Below are 11,312 nucleotides of genomic sequence, written 5' to 3' on the forward strand. Positions count from 1 at the left end.
CTGCATCAAGCAGTCATTGTCTGTGCTCACCCTCTGCCCTCTGAAAGGTAAGGTTAAATTTTAGTATCACCTAGGATAACCTCAGGCTAGGTAAAACGTGTTATCCAGTAGCTGCAAAGTGTTATAATGTTATCCAGATTTACAGCTTACTATGTGGGAGGAAAAAACCCAGCTTGAGCTAAAATGGAAAGTGTCGCAAAAATGGCTATATATTGCTTCCACAGCATTACAGCTGCAGCTTTTCACTTCCTAATATGATAGGAAAAAAAAAAATCCTAACATCTGCTTGGAATGCTTAGCTGAAAGAGTCAGCTCCAAAAACACTTTTAGAGTAACTGGCCTAGAGTTTGGCAACAAATAGAGAGATTTTGAACATTATTTCACTTCTCATCCCCATGTAAAGAAAGGGAAGAACATAAAGTATGTTTGAGGAAAGAAATAATCCAATTTTAAACACTAATATAATTTTATACGGCAAGCAAAGAAAAATGAATGGGTCAGAGAGAGTATTTTTTAATGCTCAAGAACAGGAAAGGGAGGGGAAGGAGAGGAAGTTAGGGGAAACTTAAGTTCATCATGTTCATGAAAGCATCAAAACAGCTGTGCAGTGCTATCACTCTATGGAAACATTTTTATGCGTGGAAGAAAATTCCTTCAGTCAGGTTTGAAGTCTATGAAAGCTCTCTCAGGAAGCACAGCATACAGTACTAATCCAATAAAAGGTAAATGTAATTGTACTTTAGTTGTGAACTCCCTTCATGAAGCACATTCTGGGTATCTTCCACACCTGCTACTACCACAAGCTTTCTGACAGCTGATGTTAGGTGGTACAAGCATTTCTCCCTGTTGGAGTCTCTTGGAGTGCTCACTGTAGAGAAAATTGGTTGCATCACTACTAAGACTGTCTGACTTGAGTTGGCTTTTAAACTTGACAAGTAACCCTTTACAGAGACTGAAAGTTTTTATGTCAACTACACATTTCAGGGCAGAGGTGAAAGGAAGGATTTAAAATTACAGGAGAAATATTCCTTATCTATATTTATATTCCTTAAGAAGGAGAATCTTTTCTTTCTGAGTGTCTCCCATTAACTAAACATCCATTAGAGAACAAAGCACATTTTCTGATTTAGTCTCTTCTGAGAGGAATACAGACCACGTGCTCTACAGGCTTTCCTATGATGAGAACGAAAACATGGTAAAAGGACAAACCACTTTGAAGGTACAATCCTTACCCTAATTAAAACATTAATGGAGAAGCACTCTAGGTATGCTTTAATCTAGAGCCTGAACAAATGAAGGTCATTCTCTGTGCTGGTCTGTAGCAGTCCATTACCAGGCTTTCTCAATAAAAGCAAGAATATCTTCCTGGCACTTTTCTTTATTCCTCATGTCCTGCAAAAGATTGTCAAGGGGACTCTGTCATTTAAGCCATGTTACAGAGTTAATTGAACTCTTCTATTTTAAGGGAAAAAATTATTTGATAGATTCTTGAATTAATAAAATTTACTTCTATTAAATCATTGCAACTTTTTTCAGAATTTACAACAAGATTTTTGCAGAATTATGGTTTCAAGCAGAAGAGCTCTACAATACAATGCAGGCTTTCTCACACACCAGGGGTTTTAATGGCTGCTTTTTTTGCTTTGCTTTTGCTCTACCTATTGAGCTCTTTGTCCCAACCCACAGATTTTCTCACTTTGACCCTTGTGGTTCTCTCTCCCATCCCACTGGGAGCAGTGAGTCTGTGGCTCACTGTGGGGCTGAGTTGCTGGGTGGGGTTAAGCCACAACAGACCTTTCCAGCTTCTGGGACTATCATGGGATGTAGGATCTGCAGCCTTGCATCCACCATAGGGCCTAATGCAGACAAGAGCTCAACAGCAGGTGGGGCAGAGACTGCCAGAGCCTGGAACCAGTTCTCAAGGTGTGTTTTGTTTCCTTTACAAATGATGTATGCTTTTGATGAATGAACTTTTCCATCTCCAACAATGGAACACAGATCTTAAGAATAGTGAAGTACCACTGCTCACCACAAATGACAAGAAACCCTGAAAGTTACTTCTTGATACATTTAATCTCTTTTGTGCTGTTCCAAGAGCTAGGGTATTACCAAGTGTGAGGTACACATTGTAACAGGACCAAAAGTACTCCAGTTGGATCAGGTAAAAACAGGTTACCAAGTATTAGGAAAAGAAATACTGAAAAATACAAATGATATCATCCAGTCACACATCAGCTGCAAATCCAAATTCTGAAACCCTTGAAAATCAGTCCCAGGAAAAGTTCACAGCCGCCCTTTCAAAAGAAGGATATTCCAGTTCTAGGAGACTAAGAGTGGAGGAACCTCCCATGCCAACCCTCTACTTGACCTTTGCTGCCTGAAAGGTAAATTGCATCCTTGGTGCACACACAGAGTTGACCTGGGGAACATTTCTCTTTCAGGACTTGTCATTAGGAGGTTTCTTCTTGGCTTCCACATCCTTCTTAAAATCTTCCAGCTTCTTTGCAATGTTAGGAATCTTTAAAGACAAAACAAAACAATCAAACCCCATGCCACAAAAAATCCTGGGCTACATGAGTCTCATCAGGAAAGACAATACTATACACACAGCAAGAAATTCTATAAAGTTTAACTGGTTTTTAAAAGATATTTCCAGTATCTGTTACCTTGCACAGAGGTTAAAAAACTAAGCAGTATCAAGCAAATAGCAGATGAAAGCACCTCACATGAGGCTTCAGGAAATATTTAGATTATTAAGGCTAGAAGTCAGCCAGTGGTGACGGGAACAGGAGGAAGGAAAAAGGATCACCTCACAGGAAATTTAGTATGACCAGTCTGGCTTCCTGACTGAAAGAAGACAAACTGCCAAGAACAAGCAGATTTAAACACTGATACACAGGCCTTCAAAGGGGAAATTAGATTGCACTATACTGGTCATAACCCAAGAGAAAGTAGATGTTCAAGAGCATCTAATATGCTCTCAAGAAATTTATTAAGAAATACTTCTCCTGGCTCATCTTGTGGGAAACAAAATTCCTCACTGGGGAATTCTACTGCACTGCAAATTGGCACCCTGTCCTGGGTTGCAGTGTATTCTATTACCATCCTCAGGAGCCGTTGAAACCAGGTGGGGCAGTGTTTCCTTGCCTCCTCCCCCCAGACTATCTTTCTGTTAATTGCCCATCATTGTCCTGCCGCATGACTCAGAGATAACTCCCTCCGGACTATTCTCCTGTTAATGAGCCTAATCAACACTTGGCCTCATGACTCGTTACCCCATTGTGAGATGCTCCGCCCAGAGGGAGGAACCAAGCATCCCATCGTGGATATAATCTGAGGCTGAACACCAGAGACACCGGCTTCCCACTGGATTTCCAGAGGACAGGAGCTACACAGCCACCATTGGACTTCCTGAGGAAGAGCAGACTGTTTTACTACAGGATCACCGCTTCAGAGGACTGCAGCCACCATTCTACCAGACTGCTACCACCACCCTGCCTAACAGGGTGTCAGGTTGTACCTTGACTCTGTCAGTTTGACAGTGTTTTCTTTTACCTTTTTTTTTCCCCTTTTCTTTAATTTCCATTAAATTGTTATTCTGACTTAGTGCCTCCCACTGGTTTGTTTTCAAACTAGTACACACCCTTTTGCAGTTTCACACTTGAATGAAAACTCTATTTACCGCTTGTGAGCTTCAAAACTTCAGCTTTCTCTTGCGAATAAAAGAATTTTGATAAAATAATCCAACAGTAAATTTTGGTAACTTGAAAGAAAAAAAAAAGCTGAAGCTCTTAATGGCAAAGAAAAGATTATGACTAGCTAAAACTGGGAAGTGACAATGTATGATTTTACAAGCCAACTGACTGAAATGAAATTAAAGCAAATTTTCCACTGGTAGATGTGAAAAAAAAATCCTTGGTTTTTACTTCATATGTAACCTGACCACAGAGCAGAAGTTAATCCAAACTGAATGCAGTTCTCTTATTGAATGGTCTGAGGCTCACAGTACTGGTAACATAAGTTCCTCTTACCTTCCTTTTCAGAATTAAGCTTTGTTTGAGCATATGAAATTAAGAGCCCAGCCTGTAACACACCTGACATTTAAACTAAACCAACAGAACTCCACCACTGTCAGCAGAACCCTCTATGTACTTATTACTAAGCACATTGTGTGTACAGCTGCAGAATTAGGACCTCATTATGACATGCTTATATTAAATGTCACTTAAAACCAATCATCTTCAACACCAGCAGTAAAATTTCCATGTTCATCCTGCAAGTCAGTGTTACATTCCCAGGGAACCACTTCCAGCAAATCAAAAGCCTGAGTCCCCCTCTTGTGGCAATACTTTATCAGTGCTGCCAGAAAAGCACCACACAATGCTTGTGATACATATTGATACATGCAAATATATTCTTATGACTGCAGTTTTGTAACACTGTAAAACATATATTGCACAGAAACACTGCCCTTTCATTAGTCCTTTTACTGGACTGACAGGAAAAATCACAAAGGATTGTGCATAAACAAAGAGCAAAATATAAGAATTGTTTTTAAGCAAGATGACTTCAATATTGAAGATGAGAGGAAGGCAGAACATAAATGTCACCAAAGCCTTAACAACTTCTTTTGGTTTGTTTTTTTTTTTATTAAGGCTAATACAGATTGCACAAGAATTAAAAAAAAATTTATATGTTAAATGTAATTAACTCCTCTAGCCAGAAAACAACTAAGTGCCACTACTCTTAGAAGGGATTCTGCAGACTCTACAGAAATTAAAAGCATGTTTTGAAGGCTCAACTTGAAATCTGCCCTCTCACATAGAAGACTCTTAACTGAGAACTGAGGAAAGAAAATCCCCTTTCTTTTCTCATTGTGAGAAAAGAAGGAAAGAAAGATTGCAGGTCAATACACTTTTTGAAGTAGGAGAAAGTATTCACTTCTCAAAAAAAAGCTGGCAAAACTTATTTTCATTATTGGTCCAGAAGATGGACATTTCATGTGGTCATAGATTTTTATTAATAAACAGTTATACTGAGTGGAGAGCACTGTAAGAAGCCAGGCTATCCAAGACAGGAAACCAGTATTTTAGTGCTGGTAAAATCCATGAGCCGTTCATAAACATTTTCTGTTTCTCCTGTCTTTGCCTGTAGATGCCTGGGCTCTAGCCTGGCTGGAAGTTTAGGCTTTAAGCACTATACTACCACAGAGAAGATAACCTTTTGGTTGCACTTTTTTTTTTCTTTGCTATTAAGGTTGGAAAAGACCTTCAAGATCACAGAGTCCAACCTTTGACCAATCACCACTTTGTCAACTAGACCACAGCATTAAGTGCCATGTCCAGCCATTTCTTGAACACCTCCAGGGATGGTGACTCCATCACTTCCCTGTGCAGCCCATTCCAATGCCTGACCACTCTTTCAGTGAGGTATTTCTTCCTGAAAAGGTCTGAGTTCTCCTGTAACTAAAGTGAGCATGATTTGCATTCTGTTTAATAGAAACCATCAAAATAAAGACCAATTCATTTTCAATTGAGGGAAAACAGCCTTATATTTTCAGTTCAGGATACATTTAACTCTGAGAATGCCAGGATACTCACATCATAGTTCTGAGCCACATACATCCCAACCACGTTGCCAAGAGTAAAACCAAGCTATAAAGGAAGAAAGAGAGAAGAGTTAACATCCTCCCATCAAAAGCTAAAATAAAGAAAAGGAATATTGCAAATCATTTAAAGAGTTTCAACTCCGCTCTTACTTAATTTCTCATCTTTCATCCAGAGAGGTGCAATTTTACTGATCTTCCTCACCAGAAACACCTTGCCATCATTTCCAAAATACCACACAGTTTTGTTATTCAATACAGATCCCCAAGACTATTTGGATCAAGCTGTGTTCATCCTTGTAAGGTTCTCTACACACCCACAAAGGCAGTAACTCCTACAAAAAAGGGGAAGATAGCAGCAGGGACCTACAAATCAATGCTGGGAAAGCCTAAAGCAACACCCCCCTAGAACAACGCTCAGTACTGGAAAGGGACCTACATGTCTTAGTATGAAGTTAAAAAAAGCTTCACAACATGAACTCTAACTGATGTAAACCTGCTTCTCTTCTGCAGCAACAGCTGTGCATCTTCCAGACAGACCCTCCTGACCCCAAGAGATTAGTTCTCAGCCAAATCCACTCTGATCTAGGGGCTCCTCTAAGGCAGTACAGTTGGTTGGAAGCTGGGCACAACCTCTTTTGACAGCTGTGCAAACTTGTAGCTGATGAAGGGTGTCCATAAAAATGCACTCTGGCAGCAGAGCAAGAGCAAAACACAAGCACAGTTTCTGGCCCAGAAACTGTTTGCCAGCTGAGGAAAATCCTCAAGCATAAGATGACTTCTGGAGCGAAAGAAAGTCCTCTCTTCAATGACAGGTGATGAGATTTTCATTCACCAACTCCTCAGTATCCTACATTTTATTTTTGTTGTTACACTTCAAAATAAGTAAGCCCTATACCACAGAGGCTCATTTGGCTGTTTTGAAAGGGGACACACTAATATTGTGCATTCATTCATTGTTAGTAGACAAATCACTCTTTGTGACAGCTGAGGCCTGTTCTATTTAAGAAAATTGTTACTGTTCATGGTCACTGCTGTCAAAATAAGACTATTTTAAGAAAAATAAAACCACTGTCCACAAAACAACTTTGCCATCACTTACTGACCAGACATCTTTTCCAGGCCCAAAGCAGCACAGAGCACAGCTCATCTTTTCTGTGATTCAGACTCCATAATCAGCACTGGTGAAAATCTGTCTACAGAAAACTAAAATTGGCTGAGAGCTGTCAAATGAACTCTGACTGCAAGTTACTTCAGTATTTTTTTAACAGATTTTTGGTCTTATTCCTTGTTTATAATTACTTTTTCAAGCTTAGCTTTAACAACTTAAGAACAAGAAGAATTATTCTTGTGAGTACTGCCCTGGTTATCATATGCTTTTGTAGTTTCAATTACCAGCTAAGGAGGTACTTTGGGAGATACTAATAAATACTGCACTGATGCAAAACAGGCCTGTGATTCCTCTTAATGAAGAGCCTCAGTCCAGCAAAGGAGAATTTCCTGTATCTTTAGCAGTGTCTGGGAAGCCACCTGAAAACACAAACCAGATCCTTGTTTATTAGCAGTGTTCTAGGCTTTTACCCTAGAACCTTTCCAATATATGTCACATTCTGTTGTGAGATAACCTGTACTCAGTATATATAGTACTGAGATCACTACTCCCTTTAAGTGTACTCCTTTATTGGAATGTTCAGCACTGCATCCACCCAGTTACATTTATTTTTAGAGCTGACAATTCAAGCAGTGGGGAAAAAAAAATCTTAAGACTTCAATTATATGGAAAGCAAAACACACAGCCGATGAAAATTTGCATGTTGACTAAAAACACAGGGCTGATGAGAGTTCAGGGTCTTCCAATTTCCAACCAGCATTTCAAGATGCATTGTAAACAAAAGCTTATTTAATGTGTTAACTCTGGATTGCAAAAACACAAGGTTTGTGAGATTATTCATTTATCTCTCTGCTACAGCCCTAACCAGGCAGAGCAAGACTCAAACACCCAATCTACATCCAAGCAGAGAAGAAACCCAGAATTAGTGTATCTTTTGTCTTTCATGCACTAATGAGAAGTCATAATTATATTTTTATCTAGCAACAAAAAATACCCCATTAGCAGCAAGCAGTGGAGTTGATAAACACAGAAACTTTGAGAGAGGCTAACCATATTTAGCCTTACTGAAGATTTTCATTGGAGTGGACAGGGGATTTTAAACAGCTACAGAAATGACTGAGGCTTTCATAGTTATTATGAAGCTGGGATAAGAAATAGGCCTCATTTATTTCTTATATAAAAACAGGCAAGACTCTCCCAGCTTACAATAGGCCATCTCTTCTTGCTTTGTATCAACACCTGCTGTGAAACTCATTAGCCAGCAAAATTATCTTGCCCAAACGAAAGATGAAGTCTAACATTCAGTCTAATAATTCTGCTATTCTTAAGGGGATTTAATGAAAGGCAGCAATGAAACGTGATCCCTTGCCTTAATTTCCGTATATAAAAAAATCCACATCTCCAGCGGTACACTTTTAAGGGTGTACAAAATGGCAAGGGCTCACGACTCTGGTCTCACCAAAAGAGGGAGATATTTATGCCTACACAAAGAAATTTGAGCAGCAAGGGGAGCATCGCCGCGAGCAAGCAGAATCTCCAAGGCAAATTAAGAGCATGACTTGGAGGAAAAACAAGCCATGGGACTCCATTTTCAGAGCAGCTTTAAGGCACCGTTCTGCGGGAACAAGGGGAACAGAGGGTGGCAAGGAGCAGCAGAAGAGAAGCCGCCCAAGGATGGGGCCCTGCCGGGGAGCCAACGCCGGGCGCAGCCGCCCCGCTGACAGGGGCCGCGGGCTGGCCGGACACGGGGCCGTGGCGTGGCCGGACAGAGGGCCGCGGGCTGGCCGGACGCGGGGCCGTGGCGTGGCCGGACACGGGGCCGCCGCACACCGCGCTCTTCCTCCCTCGGCCGGGCAGCGGCCCCGCCGGCCCGCCCCGCCCTGCCGTGCCATGGCGGCCCGGAGCCTTACCAAGAACTGCAGCATGGTGCCCGCTGCCCGCGCTGCCGCCCCGCCCGAGAGCCGGGGAAGTCAGGGGGGCTGTGGCCGCTCCCCTTCCGGGCCCGCCCCCGCCGCCATGGCCCGGCCTGGGCCCGGCCCCGCCGCGCTCCGGCGTGAGGGGAAGCGGGGACCGCGCCGCTCCCGGCCGCTGCTGAGGGGCCGCCGAGCGGTGGTTTTTGTTTGGTTTTGGGGTTTTCTTTAGCATGAGTAGTTGTTCTCTGTGAATCACTTTGGGTTCAGCTTCTTTCGATGGCTACACTTGGCTCATTGAGTTTTGGGCAGTATCAGTTAGGAATATTTCTCCTTCTTCAAGTCAGTAAGAGACTGCAGGCTTTATTGCAATGGACTTCAAATCTCTTTTTGTCCCCCCCGTAACTTTTCAGACTAAAAAAAAAAAAAAAACAACAAAACACGAGATATGTCTATTTTTGAGCTATTAGGCACCTCTACCCTGAAAGCAAGTTAATTCACATTATATCTCAGTTCCCAGAGAGCTCAGATGCTCCATCTAATAAAAAACATGTAGCTTCTGCCTTTCTGGGGAAGGTACCTTGGTGAGGTGAAGAAGTATCTCCTGCCCACTTCAGGAAAAAAAAGCACAGAAAGATACTAAGTACCACGTTGGGTTTTTTTTTTTGTTGTTGTTGTTTTTTTTTTTTTTTGTTCTGGTGATACCCTGGTAAGGATCCAGACTTGAGACCACTTTCTCCTGTGTTTCAGGCTTGCTCAAAGCTGCTGCATTGTTCTCTCCCTGAGCAAGAGCTGACACCTGGAAATGACACAGAGGTTTGAATGGATGTGGCACAAGAGGCAGGGCTGGGCTTCCTTGTCCTCTGGAATGACTAACTCTTCCAGGGGTCTCACAAATGAGCTTGGTTCTGGAAACAAGAGCAAATCAGCTGCTAATAATTATTTTTCTAATGCTGAAGCCTTCTCCGTGTGTGCAGGATCAGAGAACTGAGATAGGATTAAAGACTCCAGCCTGTGCACATGTCAGAAAGCAGATGAAGCAAACAAGCCTTTTAGTAATTATAATGCCTCCACAGTATCATCACAGGGAGATAAGGTTCATTAAAAATGTTGTTAATATGCTTAGACTATAATGAATACAACATGTGTTAGACAGTCTGGGCTCAACATTGCTCTACACAGTTATTTTCCTTATTTGCCATGAATTTCCTCTGTGACATTTAGTGGACTGCCAAAAAAAAACCTTTCCTCTAAAGTAAAACGATTCCATTTGCATCAGCCAATGCTGAATCATTTTGGATTAGGGACTGTAAAGGGTGGGTACTGTGGATGGCATACGATATTGGAAGGAAGAGCTCAGGCTGGTAGTTATGAATGCAACTATTATGCTTTTATAAATGGGGGTGTGGGGGGAGAAGCCAAACCAAAAAAAAAAAAAAAAAAAAGCCAAAAAAACAACTTAAATCTACTTTTTTGCTGCTAGGAAAGACTTTCTCAATGTTATCTACTGCACTCTAGTGCTCTGCAAGTACAGTCAAGCCCCTGAGGTATGCAGAAAGCTTGTTTGTCAGGAAGTGCTGGCTATTCAACATTATTCTCAATTGCTAAATCATATTTGAAGATGCATTCATGTTGATTTAATATTGTTTTATAGTGCATGTGCAGTATATATGTACTCCACTCTACAGAAGGTGAGAATCCCTTTTTTAAAGGATAACATTTAATTTACCGTTGTTTTTACAAAAAGTTTGTTGGGTTATGAACGTACCAGGACAAGGCATGTTAGGCCCAGTAGAAAAAGAAGGGTGTTCTGTCATGATATTGTGAGAACTGCTAACAAAGACGAATTTATATTCTTATATCCACATAAGCCTATGTGCCTGGATGTAGTCTGCCCAGTGTGAAAGAAGCGGCTGACGTTGCTGCAGGGCCACTGCCTGTAATATTTGAAATGTTATGGAGATCAGAAGATATCTTTAATGACTGGAAGAGGGCAAATGTCAGACACGTCTACAAGAAGGGCCCAAAAGAAGGCCCAGGAACCTAAAGACACATTAACATGCTTGCTTCAATCCCTGAGACAGTGATGGAGCAAGTCCTCCTAGAAACTATTACCAACCAAGTGAAGCAGGTGCTTTTTCTGTACAGGTAGTAAATATGCTATTATCTAATCTGAAAGCAGCGCCAACAAAATATTTGATGTGAAAATTTGTGATAATTGTGTTGCAAATGCTTGAGAGTTAATTTGAATAAAGCAGTAGTGTTTGAATAAGCAGTAGTATGGATGATTTAGCCATCATGAGGATGTAAGCAAAGTTAGTAGGGAGGAATAGTATTTTGGCATTCTAACTGGTATCCTAAGGAGAAGTGATAAGTTTGCCATAGAAGTCCTTTCTCCGAGCTGAAAATTATTTAAGTCACAGGATATAAAAACTAATTTTAAAAAGTATTTTTCTTTTACTTTCACAATAACTAATATACAACTTTGAACGTAAGTCCTCAGAATACATATGTTTAACTGTCTTTTGAATACCACTCCTTATTTCCAATGTGTAGCTGGAAAGAGAAGTGGAAACCAGATTTCCTTGACCTAGAAATTGTGTAAAATAAACATCAGATGGAGCCAGAAAACCATCTATAAAATTTTCTGTTCAAGTTTATTTTTGTTAAGTCTGTGTATTTTGGT

The 11,312-nt window shown here is 41.0% G+C and overlaps 1 protein-coding gene across 1 annotated transcript; it reads right to left on the reverse strand.

Annotated features, from left to right (window-relative positions):
• Positions 1–2,054: 2,054 nt before the first annotated feature.
• Positions 2,055–8,727, reverse strand: STMP1 (short transmembrane mitochondrial protein 1). Its single transcript, XM_042050949.1, has 3 exons — positions 8,627–8,727; positions 5,601–5,654; positions 2,055–2,518 (listed from the first exon to the last, which is right to left on the reverse strand). Exons 1-3 carry the CDS (start codon positions 8,639–8,641, stop codon positions 2,438–2,440), a joined length of 150 nt encoding a protein of 49 aa, XP_041906883.1. The 5' UTR covers positions 8,642–8,727; the 3' UTR covers positions 2,055–2,437.
• Between the last annotated feature and the right edge of the window lie 2,585 nt (positions 8,728–11,312).

Source organism: Corvus kubaryi, unplaced genomic scaffold (assembly GCF_017639235.1).
Source record: "Corvus kubaryi isolate FWS band 111438036 unplaced genomic scaffold, C.kubaryi_AGA036_p1.0 74, whole genome shotgun sequence".
Lineage (NCBI taxonomy): Eukaryota > Metazoa > Chordata > Aves > Passeriformes > Corvidae > Corvus > Corvus kubaryi.

What these genes read in the sequence shown, in the direction of transcription:
- STMP1 (XM_042050949.1), bottom strand. An exon ending in ATGTGGCTCAGAACTATGAT is followed by an intron (nt 2,519 to 5,600) that starts GTGAGTATCCTG and finishes TTGTCTTTAAAG; the next exon opens with ATTCCTAACATTGCAAAGAA.